This window comes from Triturus cristatus, chromosome 1_2 (genome assembly GCF_964204655.1).
Source record: "Triturus cristatus chromosome 1_2, aTriCri1.1, whole genome shotgun sequence".
Lineage (NCBI taxonomy): Eukaryota > Metazoa > Chordata > Amphibia > Caudata > Salamandridae > Triturus > Triturus cristatus.
This window is the reverse complement of record NC_140580.1, coordinates 561,931,611-561,948,360: the sequence shown is the minus strand read 5'-3', so window position 1 is coordinate 561,948,360 and position 16,750 is coordinate 561,931,611. Positions and strand designations below refer to the sequence as shown.

General features: G+C 46.2%; 2 protein-coding genes across 4 annotated transcripts in view; one reads left to right on the top strand and one right to left on the bottom strand.

Annotated features, from left to right (window-relative positions):
- Nucleotides 1-6,334, bottom strand: part of POLL (DNA polymerase lambda) — a 235,845-nt gene extending 229,511 nt beyond the window's left edge. Inside the window, exon 1 of one of the 3 annotated variants that reach the window (XM_085606462.1) lies at nucleotides 6,251-6,334. Coding sequence is in view for 2 of the 3 variants with exons in the window: in XM_085606459.1 (XP_085462585.1) it covers nucleotides 5,849-5,888 (40 nt within the window). In the remaining variant the exon portion in view is untranslated. Of the gene's footprint in view, nucleotides 1-5,848; nucleotides 5,900-6,250 lie in introns of those variants that run through there. The other 2 variants (XM_085606459.1, XM_085606461.1) reach the window with 2 other exon arrangements.
- Nucleotides 6,290-16,750, top strand: part of DPCD (deleted in primary ciliary dyskinesia homolog (mouse)) — a 125,164-nt gene continuing 114,703 nt past the window's right edge. The window contains exon 1 of the mRNA XM_085606463.1: nucleotides 6,290-6,441. Within this exon, the coding sequence (XP_085462589.1) occupies nucleotides 6,378-6,441 (64 nt within the window). The 5' untranslated portion in view covers nucleotides 6,290-6,377. The remainder of the gene's footprint in view (nucleotides 6,442-16,750) is intronic.

Genomic DNA, 16,750 nt, shown 5'->3' with positions numbered 1-16,750 from the left:
CTGCTCCACAAGTATGCTCTTAGTTGACGTACAGTAAAAACATCTTTGAAATTGAGTGAACGCTTAAAAGTAAGTGCCAAAGCAACTCACTGGGCGTTTCTTCAGAAAAAAACGTAAGAGAGAAATTGTTCAATTAGAAAAACGATAAATCCAGAACTCTGCTCTTATCAACAGTCAGGCATAATGAAAACGTTGACAAATTCAGACCTACTATGAGCTAACCTGTGTAGAACTAATGCTTAAACAGAGCATCTGTAAATACATAGCGTCTGCATGATTAAAGTTTAAAGGACAGAGCACTGGTATGTTCAAGAAAAGCACGATTTCAATCCAGTTATAGAATCAACTGTCTCTGTAGTTGTGGACGAGACTGCAATCTTAATTGCATTCTAACTCCCACTTCATACTGTTCTCCGAACGCTCTTGGTTGAAAGTTGTAGCGGTCTAGTTGTGGTCACGTCACGTTGACGTGACGTAGGCGGCCATGTTGGCGCCGGGGTGTGCGCGCGGCTTTAGCGCGCTGAGCAGCGACAGGGAGAGAGTGCCGGCCGGCGCTCCTCGGGACATTCCTAATATATACTAAATAAATATAGCGGTGTCCACACAACGTGCCTCGAGTGATCATTGCTAACATTACAGTGGCGACGAGGTCGGGACGGAGACCGGACCGACGAGGGAACATAGGAGAAGGCAACACTCCACGTGGCCCCACGAGGCGAAGGAAGACACGCAAGCAGGTCACAAGGCCAAAACGGAACACCAGACGGGCCTGCCTGGAGCGGTGGAGTCACGGGGAACGTCGGACGATCCGAGGTACGGAGCAACCGAGGAGCGTGGCAGTGCCACAGCACAGCACACGAGCTGCATATAAGCCACAGGGACGAAGCAAGCCGCAAACGGCCAAGAGCACACGCGCCACCTTCACACATTTCCACGCACCGGGAGCGCTGCGCTGGCTACCAAGGAGGAGGAAGTGGGGTCTAGTAATAAGAGCCCCCAGAGAATCAAGCACACAGGGAACAACAACAACACCCCAGGCAGCCCCCCGAGCAAAGCCACCGACGGAACGAGCGCCAAGGAAGTGAAGATGAGTACCCCGGCAGGGTACGCGATAGCACCCGTGCAATTCCTAACGAAACCCGGAGACCCACTGATGAAATGGGAGGACTGGAAGGAATATATAGACAACTTCATAGGGGTCCTGGAGGACGAAAATGAAGAGAAGTTCACCCCTCAGAGAAAGAAACGCATCTTGCTACTAAATCTGGGCCCAGAAGGACTGAGAATATACAAGAGTCTAGTACCAACGAAGAGAGAAGACACGGACGACGATGTGTATGCGCATGCGGTGGAAGACCTAGATGAGCGATACCGCCCCACCATCTGTGTTTCAGTGGATAGATATAACTTCCAGCAAAGGAAGCAAAAGGTGGGGGAATCCATCGAAGAGTATGTAGCAGCGCTGAGAAAGCTAGCAGCTCCGTGTAAGTACGCACTGTGGGAAGATGAATTCATAAAAGACCAAGTGATCATGCACACCACTAGTGCAAACGTGCAAGACAAGCTGTGGGCGAGCGGGGACACCACACTCAAGGAAGTAATGGTCATAGTGAAGAGGGCAGAACTCTCGAGGAGGTGCGCCGAAGCTACCAAAAAGGAGGCGGTCACTCCAACCATGGTGAACAGGATACAGGAGGAAGATCACCGCAAGGACCAGAAAAACAAACAACCCACGGCCAAAGGGACTAGCAGATGGCAAGGGAAACAAGCGGACAGCGTGAACAAGAAAACGTGCTACAGGTGTGGAAGTTGGTCCCACGAAGCCCACGACAGACGCTGCCCGGCGTTCCGAGCCAAATGCCTGCACTGCGGCATCATGGGGCACTACGAGAAGGTGTGTCGGAAGAAACAACAGAAAGGAGTGGTGAAATACGTGGACCACAGCACAGAAGACCTGGAGGAAGCCCCAGAGGAAGAAGTGGTCACCGTCTTATGTATATACGATCAAGTATTGAGCGTAGACGACAAGAGATCAACCAAACCAGTCCTAGAGATGTCCATGGGCGGCATCACCATTTCAGTAGTGGCAGACACCGGATCCCCATTTACCATTATACAGAGAGCAGTGTGGGAAGGACAGTTCCAAGCCAAGTTAGGCCCTGATCTGGAGAAGCTAGACATACGACCAGTTACCTATAATGGGGATCGCATTCCCATGCTAGGCTTCCGACGTCTACTGTTCGAGTTCAGAGGCCGATCAGCGTGGTGCAAACTGTATGTGGCCGAGAAAGGACCCTCCGTTCTAGGATGGTTAGACCAGGGCGACCTAGGCATAAAACTCGACCCAGGAGGGAAGGAACAAATCCTGCTCACAGAACAGGAGGAATGGCCGGACATGAACAGATGGAAGAAGAACTACCCAAAAGTGTTTGGGGGCACTGTAGGGAAAATGGAGAAATTTCAGCATAAAATAGTGCTTAAGGACGGAGCCACACCAGTGGCACACAAAGTGAGGAATGTGCCCATTGCAGTAAGGGAAGCCGTCCAGACAGAACTCCAAGACCTGGAGAAGAAGGGCATCATAGAACCCATTACCTGCGCCGAATGGCTGGCGCCCTTGGTGGTCGTGATGAAACCCAACGGGAAGGTCAGGCTCTGCGTGGACCTGAGAGAACTCAATAAAAACATAGTGGTGGAGAAGTTTCCCCTTCCCAAGATAGAGGAGATGTTGGCAAAAACCAGAGGAGTTCAGTGGTACTCCACCATTGACCTTACATCAGCTTACCACCAGGTAGCTCTACACCCCGACAGCAAAAGCCTGACATCGTTCATCACCCCGTTTGGGTGTTACAGATTCTGTCGCATGCCGTTCGGGCTAGCCTCAGCGGCAGCCGTCTTTCAGAAGATGATGCACCAGTTGTTCAGAGACTGCAAAGATGTACAGTACTTCCAGGACGATATCTTAGTGATGGGGAGAGATAGAAGAGATCATGACCGAAAACTAGACAAAGTACTACAGACACTGGAAGCCAAAGGTCTCACGGCAGAGTGGTCGAAATGTCGGTTGGGACTGCAATCGGTAACCTATTTAGGCCATGAAATTGGGCGACAGGGGATCACACCCAAGACGGAGAACGTGAAAGCTATCGCCGAAGCACCGCCCCCCAAGAACAAGGAGGAAGTCAGATCGTTCCTGGGGATGGCGGAGTACTATAGTAAATTCGTGGTACACTTCGCATCCAAGACCTACAACATGAGGAGGCTGACCAGGGAGAGCACGGTGTTCCAGTGGACACCAGAAGCCCAAGCGGAATTTGAAGTCATCAAAAAGGGAATCCTGGAAGCCATACCGCTCAAGGGGTACGACCCACAAGGCGCCACCATACTCATCACTGACGCCAGCGACAAGGGGTTAGGCGCTGTACTCATGCAAGACCGAGGAAGAGGGGACACGGAGACAATCAGCTTCGCCTCCAGAGCACTGACGGAAACAGAAGGCAAGTACAGTGTCATCGAGAAGGAGATGTTAGCGGTAGTGTGGGCCATGACGAGGTTCCGGCAGTTCTTATGGGGTACCCGATTTCGGCTCAAGACTGACCACAAACCGTTAGTGAAGGTATTAACATCGTGCGGGCACGCCAGCGCCACACCCCGGATATCGAAGATGTCCTTAAAACTGTTGGAATTCAGATATGATGTGGAGTACATCCCTGGAAACAAGAACCGAGTGGCGGACTACTTGAGTCGAGCGGCGGCCATGGAGCCGGGAGAAGAGGACCCAGCGGACAGAGGAGAGATGGTAGCTCTCGTAGAGGACCAAGAGAAGATAATCAGCATACAAGAGTGGACTGAAGCCTATGAAGAAGATTCTGACCTTGTGGAAGCAAAAGCGCACATCACACAAGGGTGGCCGGACAAGAAAAAGGTGAAACCCAACCTCAAACCATTGTATGAAGTGAAGGAAGAACTGACCGTAGGAGACAAGGGCATATTCATCTACCGGGGAGACAGAGTAATTCCCCCCACGAAGCTCATCAACAAGCTGCTGGACTTATTACACGAAGGCCACCTTGGCATAGGAAAACTCAAGGCCAGATCGAAACAGAACTACTGGTGGCCAGGTATGGACGTAAGAGCAGAGAGGCATGTCAGAGAGTGTCCCCAATGTCAAGGGGCCGACAAAACATTGAGACCACTACGTCCAGCCCTTGGAAAATTCGACACTCCCTCAAACCCGTGGGAAGAGTTGTCAATAGACATTCTAGGACCGGTGCTGGATGACCAGAGCATACAGAAATACGTGTGTGTCCTCATCGACCGTTATTCCAAATGGCCAGAAATAAAGGTGAGCGAATCCATGGACACGGAGAACATCCTGGAGTTTCTATCGGAAACATTCACCCGAGAAGGAATTCCCAAGTCCATCTTAAGCGACAATGGACCACAGTTCACGTCGGAAAGATGGAAACAATTCATGGGTAGAAATGGCATCTCGGTAAAGCACACGGCCATATACCATCCGGCAGGCAACGGTCTGGTGGAACGATTTAACAGAGTGGTGATGGGGGCCATACAAGCGGCCATCACCTGTAATAAAGACTGGAAGAAAGCGTTGGAGAACATGGTATGGGCCTACAGAATAACGCCCACAAGCACGGGGTACAGCCCGTTTCAAATATTGAGAGGTCGCGAACCCTTCACGCACGACAACAGAATCTGGAAGGAGAAGGTGGTGACCAGCGAATGGTCCCCGGCGGTAGTAAGAGCAAATCTGGAGAGAGCACAAGCCACCTACACCAACAACTACAACAAGAGGAGGAATGTGAAGGACACTCATTTAGAGAGAGGAGAATGGGTGAGAGTAAAGCTGGCGACCCTACAAAGGAAGGGAGACAGTAAGTACAGCAAGCCGATGCAGGTTAAGGAAGTCTATGATCGAGCGGCCCTGCTCAGTGATGGGAACGTGTGGTCGCAGGACCGCATGGCCCGGTGCAACAAGATATTGAGATGGGAACAGTGGGGTCCGGAAGGTGAAGACATGGAAGACCTGGATGAAGAGAACAAGATGGGCGGAAGTGAACAAATGGGAGAAGCAGGTGCAGGAGAGGAGCAAGAAGGCGTGTCAAGGGGTGAGACCCCAGTGGTAGAGATGGACAGGCCGAGTGGCAATATGAACAGCGGAGGAGCGATGAGTGGAGGAACAGAAATCGAGGGAACGCAGAGCCAAGGGGCTCGAGGGAACATTGGTAAGGTGACCAGGAGCGGAAGGCAAGTCGTAAGGCCTTCCAGGTTCCGAGACTTTGAACTAACCTGCGAACTGTAAGTGACTTATTTTTGGTTTGGTAAAAGGGGGAGATATGTAGCGGTCTAGTTGTGGTCACGTCACGTTGACGTGACGTAGGCGGCCATGTTGGCGCCGGGGTGTGCGCGCGGCTTTAGCGCGCTGAGCAGCGACAGGGAGAGAGTGCCGGCCGGCGCTCCTCGGGACATTCCTAATATATACTAAATAAATATAGCGGTGTCCACACAACGTGCCTCGAGTGATCATTGCTAACATTACAAAAGTGTTGCTCTTACAACAAGACAATTTGGGGAAAACAACTCTGAACCATTCTGATTTTTTAATTATATTTTGTAACGATGAGTACCCTTTGGCTTCAAAGTGAAATATTTCCAAACAAATCCCCAAAGGGTGGTCTCCGTCTGCCAAACCTTTGGAAGACTATAAACGTCTTTCCTCTGAGAACCTTTGAAAGATTATAATCGTCACTTTCTTACATGGATCATATAATTCCCACGTTTCCTAAACTACAGACCCCAAATAGCTCTAACTGCAACGAAAACTTACTGCGTGAACCCCGAATACCGGCAGGGGATTGGTAGGACATGTATTGGAATAAGGTAGTGAAAACAAAAGAGGCACTAGTAAAAATAACCCCGTTTCTAACCCATGTAAGAGTGGCGGCCATCTTGAAATTACATCCTTACAGTTTAATAATTGAGATAGTATATATGGTATAATCATTTATGGGTAAATATATTTAATTTGGGTATAACTAAGAAAGTTTAGGAAAAAATGGTTTGCATAGTAAGGTGGTATATTGCTGCGAGACTTATAGGATGAGTCATCAAGTTATTTTCTTTCATGAAACCAAGGACTTTCTGAACCTACTGATGAGAATTTGCTTTCGGATGAGTTTGGCTGTTCTACACAAATCATTTAAGGGAAGCTTCAAACAAAAATAAATACTTGAAGCGGTTGGTCAGTTGCACGAAGGAGAACAAAGCTCGCTAGGACCGGGACGTGATGGTTTTCTTCCGGGAGCATGACTATGTTGTAGCTATGGTGACAGGTACGCCTTACCTAAGCGTCCAAGATGGCTGTGCATAGCTGGCAAGAGAGTCTGAGAGCGGCAAAAAAGACCTCTCTATTGCAAGAAGGTGAGTTGTGAGAAAGTGCGTCTCAAGTGGTAGTGTACCCGGTTTAAGTTGTAAGCTTTTGAAGGGGACCTACTTTCGCTTGGTGGTCTGTGTGTGACTGTTGTATTCTTAGCTATGGTAATGTGGAGTTCTATGGAGTGTCAGCTATGTATAAGAATGCCGTCATGGGGTTCTATTGTAGCTGAGAGTTAGAATGTTATAGCGACAGTTGGGAATGGTGCGTGGCCCTGAGGTGTTTTGGAGGTTTTGCTGCTAAATAAACGTCAACTTCTCAACGTCTATTCGAAGTTATACAACAGTGACGCCACTATCTAGTCCTAGATTTTTATTATTTAGTGAGGTTTTGTCATTTCATTGAACTCTCCCCATTACTACAGCACAATGTTTTCTGACCTGGCCTGTATTTTTGTGCTGGTGTCAGTAAAATTAAATAGGAATAGGAGTGACATTGATTATGGTATTTTTGTGTGTCATGAAAGGTTTTCCTCTCGCCGTGCTTACGTTGAATAGGCATTTTAGAGTTCTCGTGTGTGTCTTGCACATCCGTCCTGGGTGTTAGTTATTCTGAATGCTAAATTGCCTCTTGAGTGCCTGTCCTTTCTGAGCCTTAACTCTCTTATTCTCTTGTACAGAGCTTCCTCTTTGGATTCCCTTTCTCCTTTGTCTCGCAGTATGATCTTGGGCAACTCTGCATCCAGTCTTCTGCCAACTTTGTCATCCTGGCAACCTATCATTGCCAGAGTCCCTGACACATGCCAGTGTCCCAGACTGAGTCCTGACATCATGTTGGTCAGTGCAGTTAGGTTGTAATGAAACATCCACACCAGGTGACATACCCAATAACTTGCACACTGATTGTAACATTGGTGCCAAATGGATATTATCAGCCTTTCTGACTTCTAGGGTAAGACCTTTTGCAAAGAAATAGTACAAAAAAAACGGAGTGTTCTGTTCCATGTTGTATAATTGTTGCAAAGTAGGGGAGAGCAGAGTCTTTAATCCTGTTGAATAAAAGTCAGAGCCTGGTATGTTGTTCTTCGGTGGTATAACATGTACCAGAATGTCATTGCTAAGATTTATTACTCATTCTAGTTGAGATAATAACCCCTTGATACAATTCTGTAATACAATGACAGTACTTGATATTCCAAAATTCCTATGTCACTACCGCCCCAGACCTGTCTTAGTAGAGAAGTAGTGTTTATTTGAGGGCTCAGCTAACTCAACATTACACCCTGCTCTGAGAGCAATCCTTGAGAAGAGTGGAAGACATCCCACATTCCCTTTTTATGGTTTTGTTGTACATGGACATCTCCATGCAGCTAAGGACTTTGACATACTGTTCAGTTTTCTGGTAAATACTTGTGAGGAGATCCAGGGTGATAAGCCATCCATTATCTCAGTGATGACAGCCTTCAGTTTTTTGTCCCTCATGTTCCACCGGGATGCAAATTTGAATTCACCATTGTTTAGTTTGATTCTTTTGCTTCTGTGAGCCCAGGTCATTGAAAAAGTCATAACATTTTGTTAGTATCTCTTCCTGATGTTGATTGCGAAAGTGATAAGTCGAAGTGTGTCCGTAGTGTCGCATCTGAACTGGTTGCAACTTCCTGCTTTGATAATAAAGAAGCGTGACAATGGTGTGTCACAATAGGAATAAAGACTCCTCAACTGGGATGGGTGATTTTTTGCATTATGAAAAAATTGCTGACTCGGTTGTGGAGTCAGATACAGTATTTGTGATGCATTCTGTAAGGTAACCGTGATGAGCCTGTGTCTGTTTGAACCACGACTATCGGAACTTGAGCATGCATCCTACGCTTCAATGTAACTTACTTGTTATTGTCTTGCAGTCCGCCATTCATATGATCTGACTTTATCTTTATCGTCCATCATACTCAACACATCCTAGTTTACTGATTCCCCGTGCACAGATTTGACACTTTGTTAAATTAGTGTGTTGTGGCTTGACTAAATATGGGTAACGCTGGTGTTGAGCAGCAGTCTTTGTCAAAACGATCTATATTTCCACATGCTGAGCAAGCGTTTCCTCTTGCTAGTAGTGATCCTTATTGGAGTGGGAGGTAGCCACCACAGCTGAAACATAGACTTCACTTTCCAGACTGGTCGTACTTTCATGGTACTTCAGAAAAGATTTTAATTCACTGATAACTGTGTTTCTGACTATATGCAGGGGGTGGCAAAATGGGCTTTATGTGTGACACACAGGCTTCCGCCTCACCATAAGAGAGTCCCAAAACCAATATTCTGTAGCCTCATCTAAGGTTCCCTAATGATCAGCTGATGCAGCTTCACAGAGCAACATTTTTGGAGTTTCTGTATGCATTTTCTTCTACCACATTTGCCACCTCACATGTTGTAGCCATTTTGCACAGTTGTTCATGAAATATATTGATTAATTATTTTGCACACTGCTTGGCTTGAAGAGAATAAACCATTCACAGTTAAGATTAACTGTGGTTCAAAGTATGTCTGCAGTGCAGAGCGCTATGCTCGTAGCTTGACTGGTGGTTAGGTGGGTGAGAACGTCCTTATGAATCTGTTCCCCAGCAAAGTAAAGGAGCAGAGTGTTTGGCCACAGCAGTGGTCGAAGTGGGGGGAAAAAAAAGTAGGGGAACTGTGGGAAGAGAATCAGAGGGCGGGAATAACCCGAGGATTTGTTCAGTGGGCGGAGTTAGAGGTGTGGCCGGGATGCAGAAAACATCACAATCTTTAGTATTTGTTTGGCATTTCACTGACCAGTTATTATGTTATTTAATTCAACCAATGGATATACATGATTATTTAACGATTAATATGAGTTATTGACATTAAAATAAATTCACAAAGTGGGACGTGTTTCTAATCACAGAATGTCCCAAATATGTTTAAAAGTGGAAGCACAAGCTATTTTTTTCCGAGCCATGGAGTTTGTCATCAGCAATATACACAGAGACAATCAATTTTACGTGTGAAAATCACTGTATAGGAAATGTTACATAAGACAAAGGACTACAAGGTGTGGGAGTCATATGACAACACAGTAGGCAGTATCGTTTAATAGTGATTGATCTGGAGAAACACAAACTCAGAATTTAAACCTTAATACCATAATTGGGGGTTCTCTTTATAATCATAATTGATTTCTATCCAAATGAACACTTTTTGCAACAGTAGATAATCAAAGGCTTAGGGAAAAAACCATAACGCGCTAGTTTATACCTTCCAGTTTGTATGCAGCTCTTAGATTAAAGTTAATAGCTCACTGTTCTTTGTTAGGATTTTAACTTATAGTAACACAAGGATCTCACTGACAAAAGCAGTAACCCACTGACCTATTTACATTATGTGCACTTTATGATGGGCATGGTACATTTACTTTGCAGCAGGCACATTAAGCCTCTGCGCTATCTTTCCATGAGTCAAAACTGTTCAAAGAAAGATAAGAAAACAAAAGTAGTGCTTCACTGGCAAACTCTGTCAAGTGACGCTAATGTGTTTGGGTGTGAATAAATTAATCTGGCCGCTTTAAGAACCCTCTGTTTTGCTTAATTTTATTCATTTTTCATATTTTGAACCTTTTATTTCCAAGGCTGCACTTTTGAATAGAAACATTTTAAACCCGGCATTTCCAGCAAAAGTGGTTTTCTTTTTCCATCCATTTCACAGGGGAACAAATGAACGACAGGAAGAAAGAGAGGGTGAGAACCATTTATTGAGTCACGGTTTTCGGTAAGTGAGGAGGAGCGAGACAGAAAGAGAGGGAATAAGAGTAAGAAAGAGAGGGGGGCAACTGCCAGCAGCAGAGCAGAAGCGGACACCGTCCTCGTCTTGTCTGGGCAGGAAGCAAGAGACAGAGACTTTTTCCTTCTCTGCTCCCTGCCCGTCCCCGAACAGCCACTAATGCCGAGCCCTCTCTGCAGGCCTTGGATATTTCTGATGTCAGGGATTCATGTTCAAAATAAACCAGCATTTGCAATGCAATAGGTCTCGCATTTGCGAGATTTTTAGGTATTGGCATTGTAAATGACAATGCCTTTTATTTATGTGTTTTGAAAACCTACAAGCAACGACTAGAAGTACAAAGTGCACATGTGAGAAGTTGGCCTGGCATATGCTGGTCACTAGCTATAGTGGCCACCTTGCACCAATCCAATTCAACTCTTATGGTAGGTAGGTTTAAGACAACCTTTTAAAGAAAGCTATCCTAGTGGTAGCTGTGGAGAGCAGCCTTCAGGCTAAGTCTCAGAGGAATGTAAAGCAGCTTGTTTTACCTTATAATCTCTTGAATTACCAAATGAAAGGACACCACACAGGTATATATATCAAATATATATGTATTTATTTCTAGACACACTCTACTAATCTATGAGATTAGAAGTCAGGAACATATGCAAATATCAACGTTTCACAATAAGTTGAGCACAAATATGGCTGGGGCCCTAGGGGCGTACCAGACCATATACTAAAAAAGAGGTTTAGGAAAGTCGACTTGCAAGGGGACAAGGCCTAGGGCCTGTAGAATTGCTGGGGCTTCACTAATCCACCCAAGGCAGGTAAGTAAAAGACCCATGGGAGACGCGTGCAGTGTGAGAACACAGCCACGGTTTCCCTATTGATTTCAATGGAGCAAGTCGCGGTTGGATTTTTAAAGTTTATGGGTACTTCTAGAGAGTCTACAAGCAAGCCACTTACAAGGTAAGTAGTTCGAGGGCCAACACCCACAGGAGCACCAGAGTGCACAAGTTACCTCACCCCGGGAAGCCGGGTGCATAGGTGTCTTTTGGTGTCGGGTTGCGTCGTCGTTTTCTATGGAAGCCGAAGAAGTTTTGCTGCTTGTGAAGACTGGAGAAGTGTCCAGTGGAATCCAAGGCTGGATTCAAGATGAAGAAGACCTGAAAGCAGAAGGGACAGTGTTTACAGTCACTTGCCATTGACCCGGGGCCAGGGAGATGGATGCCCACGGAAGTCTGGTGATTTCAGGTGATCAAGGGTGTTTTGACTCTTCAGCCACGAGGTCCAGGAGGTGTCGACGACGGCCAGGAGCTGGATTCGGAGTGTCCCACGAAGTCTGCAGCTTACTGAGGTGTCGGCAACCGGATTGGAGCCAACAAGCCTTGGCAACAGCAAGTCTTGTGGAAATCGAAGAAAGTCAGCGGTGCAGACCAGCAAGGTCTGAGGGACTCACCCAGCGAGGGTAAGTCAGGGCAGGCCTGGAGCAACCAGGGGAGCCCTTTGGTTTGATGAGAAAGTCTTCAGGGGACCCATAAGCCAACCGGCAAGGGATCGCGAAGACACCTCGTGAGGATTCACTTCACAGGAGCCCACGGTCACTCGGGACGAGGTAGGCCTCTGATTTTCGAGGGAAATCCTGCTGGAGACTTGGACCACACGTGGTCCAATGAACAAGTTCGTAGAACGTCGTGAAGGGGTTGCACTCAACAATAGTGCACGGTACCCGGGTATTGCTGTTCCTTGTCACTCGTGGGGTCCACTCGCCTCAGCTCTGCTGGGGACTCACAATGGCCGTTGAGAAGTCAGAAAATCTGCTTCTGGGGCTGCAGGGACTTGGGACTCCGGCTGGAGCGGGAAAGTTTGCGACCGTTGATTCAAGTTGTTGGTGCCTGCCAAGCAGGGGAGTCACTCCTTGACTCCAAGGGAGATTCTTCCATCTTCCAAAGGTAGTGGAACGTCGAAGGGCCAGGATTTTTCTTGTAGAGCGTCGTCCAGGGATATCTGATTTGCAATCGCAAGATTTCCTTATCGTATACTAAAGGAAAGGGAGGGACTAGCTCTATGACCACTCCTCTGGGAGGGTCAGGGGAGTGGGTGGTTACACCCACTTCCCTTGTCCCTTTGTCCAGTTTCGCGCCAGAGCAGGGGCAGGTAGCCCCTGAACCGGTTTGAGCTGGCATATGCACAGAGGAGCCTACTGCTCCCCCAGTGCAGGACTTCAAAGCACTCTAAGAGTGCACCCACCCAGCCCCAATACACTAAATCATGTCTGGAAGGTGGTGACACCTCCCTGTGACAGGATGCCTATTGTTAGGCCTCCTCCACTGCGAGTTTCAGTCAGCAGCAGGAGGGCAGCCCAGTGTTGTGTCTGTGCTGGTGGCATCCATTTTGTGATGCCAGGGCTCTTTCAGATTTCTACCGTGTTTCCACAGTGGGTACATGTCGTCCCCTCTAGAAGGGTGGGATCATACTCCCACACCAGTTACTGGTGTGGGGGTATGATTCCAAGTTGTTTGACAGCAAACACGACATGTTTTGATGCAGTCATTCCAAAGTTAGCATTTACCGCTAGGTTATAATGCACTTAAGAGTATATGGTTTAACCGCATCCACAAACAGCCACAGAGAATAGACTCTGCCAGCTGCAGAGGGGCCCTGCTCAGGCAGAGGCACCCCCTCACATTGTAAACCAAGCACCCTGCCCTCAGGATTGATAGGGCCTGCCTTAGGGGTGACTGATAGGTTTATATGTGTGTGTATGGTGAGATATAGGAACCTATACCTCAGTGAGGAGTGCTAACACTACCTCACCCAGGCTGCAGTAGCAGGCCTGTGGTGTCAGATTTAGTCTGCTTCCCAGGGGTGGCATAATACAGGCTTCAGCCCCTGGTAGGCCTGTGAAGTACCTATGCCCTTGGTACCTAAGGTACCATATACTAGGGGCTCATAAGATACCACAGTAGCCAATCACTAGTGCACCTAATATGCACACCAGTCATTTAAGGGAGTAAGCAGATAGGCTGGGGTCCTGGATAGCAGGATCCCAGCCAGACTAGTCAAAAACCATCCAAACACCAGGAAAAAAGTGGGGGCAACCATGCAGTCAGATTCCACCTTCCTACAGCACATAAATAAAAGGCATTGTTATTTACAATGCCAATAGGTCAAAGTTTAGAAAATGAGAGGCCTATTGCATTGCAAAGGCTAGTTGTTACACTGCTCGTGGGCACTTAGTGAATTCTGTTCTCCCCCTCCCAAACCCGTGTGAGCCAGACTGAAGTTAATTTTCAAGCCCCGCTGCTTCAGAAACGACTGCCAGGTGTGCTTCGAGACACAACGGCCTTTTAAATATCCTTTTAATTGCTTTAGGTGTTCAAGGATAATGTACTCCTCTCGAGGCACGATTACCCTTGTGCAATAAGTGCCTCCTCCCATATACACACAGATATAGACACCCAGGCGAAGAAACACGTAACACACGCATGAAGAAACCCAGAGAGAGAAACACACTACACACAAAAGTATGTTTACACCAATATGTATATATGCACAAAAGTATAAACATACTCGCACACATATTAAATTACACTTATGTTTATTATAGATCTGGATAGCAGACAGCAAACGTCCACTCGCAGCACTGCCCCAGCTCAACTACCAACCAAGATTTCATTACATCCTCAAAAGTCTAAGTGACCTATGTTACAATCTAATAAATATAACTTTCTAACACATAACAGAGTACCCTTTGTAAATCAGTCCCAAATTTTAGCTCTAGGTGTACACTATTTCTGAGCAGAGGTACTTTATGATGCTTTGTCTCTCTCTGTCCATTTTTAGGGTTGAATCAACAGATAACAAAGGGTCAGTCATCAGATCCAAGTGCTGTGCCTGGATTGAAGATGTTGATGTAATGCACACTTCACTTGTTGGGGGTGGATTGGAAATCGGAGAGCAGGAAATAAAATACGTTCCACTTGTCTGTTTCTTGAATCACTTGCCTCGTCACAAGCCTTTTTTTATGACTTATTTAGCGTGTTGTTCTTTTCCTTTTTGTATTCCCAAGTGATGAGGCATTTCCAGGTTCATTTCAGTAATGTCGAAATAATTGAATCAGAACCTAGAACAAAGTACCGGACTATGTCGCTTTTGATTCATTTACTGTGGGAATAACTGATACTTTTTCTTTGCAACTTCCCCAAAGAGCGCTCCATATAGAAAAAAAAAGCCACACGTTTGTGTGATGGGATGCAGGAAGAGGCCTGCAATTAATTGTAAGGCAGTGTTCTTCTTTGAAAGAAATAACAGTTGATTATATGAGCGAGTGCACGGAATACATTAATATATAGTGAGAGCTGCACTTGGATACAAATGAAAACAATCACTGACTGAGCAGTGGGACGGTCCGATCACAAGTCACTACAGAAACTGTTAAATGGTAGTTGGCACCTATGCGGGCATGCGAGGAGCACAGTAAATTAATAATTAAAACAAGCAGCGGGACGTCACGGTTTGAAGTAACTACATAGCGTGTAGGGATCAAACAAAACACATAATAAAATATATAATAATACAAACAAACACCGACTGAGCAGCGGGACGGCTACGACTTCGTGGGAAGTTTAACAACTACAGCAACAAGCATTTGCCGTGCGGCCGTAAAAGTAACGGCCGCGCGGCCGTGAAAGCGAAAGTGATCAGTGCGCGCGCGCAGCAGTGATCGCACTGGAAGTAAGGCAGATGGCGGCTACGCGCGTGAACGCAAGCGTTAGGCCAGCGAGATCTGGTAGCACTTAAAAGCCCGTATACTAAATGTCTCGCAGAGCAGCGCATGTGCTGGCTCAGGCGAGACCTAAAAAGTAAGGGAATGGAATCTATAAAATTAAAGAAGTAGGGGCACGCCATGCCCTGCCGATTCCGCGCACTTCGACCACTGGGCCACAGTATTAATTTCCTATTGGCAAGAAATAATACTATTATCTTGAAACCAACAAGCTTTATTTAAGCCTGAGGGAAAGACAAATGGGTGCCTCATACAAGGGAATCCAAGTGCCCTAGACAAATGCAAGGGTCCGTGCTGGCTTCCGGGAAAGTCCAGTGGGATAACACAGGAGCTGCATAGTTGCCTAAAATTCCCTATTGAAACCACATGGGGGAAAAAGTGTTTAAGGGCCACCCCATTTTTTTTTAGGCCCTGTTTGATGGATCACAGTGAAATTTGCCAGTAAGGAGATAAGGTGGATTAACTTCTTTAACAGTGTTGCTTGCAGGCCATGTCTAGGTTTCGGTTAAAACACTCGGTCCTCACCAGTGTTATTGTACTTTCGAGCTGGTTGCCATACAGGCAACCATTGAATGAATTGCATGATGCAGGTATGATTATTTTTGTTTTTGAGGTGATTTTTCACCACTGTTGTTAGTATTAATAAATCAGCCTTGTCAAAGATTAAAGACTAATCTGCAGGTTTGCCTGAAGGATGGTACCTGTCATCAACAATAAAACAGAAACGTGATATTACCAAACACAGTTTGCTCTCATCTTCCCCACCATAAGGGTATTCCAGTGCTTGTAAGATCAGTTTTGAAAGAGTCTACAGGCTCAGACCAATATTAGGGCATATTGAGTGTTGTCTCTGTTGTGTGCAAAATGTCTGAACACAGCTCTGGCAATTATCTAGCATCTAGTGTTAGAGTAACACATTATAATGTAGATGGGGCATTGTTTAACATTTGTCATGCTAATCAGCTGACAGCGTGTTTTCCTAAAATGTGCTAGGCTGGGTACTGATAAGCTATGTCATGCCTCTGGCTGGCTTAACTAATGCTGAGACACTAAAACTACCATGCTCACAAATCTAACGTGCCCTTAATAGAATTCTCCCGCCCCTGCAACTCCAGAATTGGTATGTATTGCAGTCTCCCTGCAGGCCAACACTGTCATTGGAGGCTTGAACGAATACTTTTGTAGTAATAGGCCACATGTGTTGGAGTGCACTGCCTAATTCCTGGGCAGCCTGTCAAACTTATCGTAGAGACAAGAATGCCTACATCAGTTTTAATTGGAGACGCTGCTTTATCATGACATTTGTACACTCTGTCAAAGGCTAAGGAACACTGAACACGTTGCCCTTGCTTTTTGTTGTGTAGTTGGAGACAGCTCTGAATCAGAAAGACAAACAATCACATCAGCATTGATACAGTGCGAATGGAACCGGGCTTTGATTACATAAACTGCCTCTGAGCTAAGTTTATTAGAGGGGCACTTCTATGGCTTATCCTAGACACTGTGACTTAAATGCATCCCTGCTTATTCCAATCTCCGTCCTGCAAGGAACAGCAGCCTGTTCCACACCAGACTGGCTTCTTGATAGATCATTCACAGGTATGGGGAGTTAGGTTGTCCCAAGATATCTGCCCGACTGTACTCTCACTATTCTTTTGATAGTGTAGGTAGAATTAGGTAGGAGTACAAGTATGATATATTCTTATATTTTCATATAATCACATATTGCTAAGCGCTCTGACACCCATACTCTGGGTCTGGTTTGCGCTATAGAAAACACTGAATAAATAA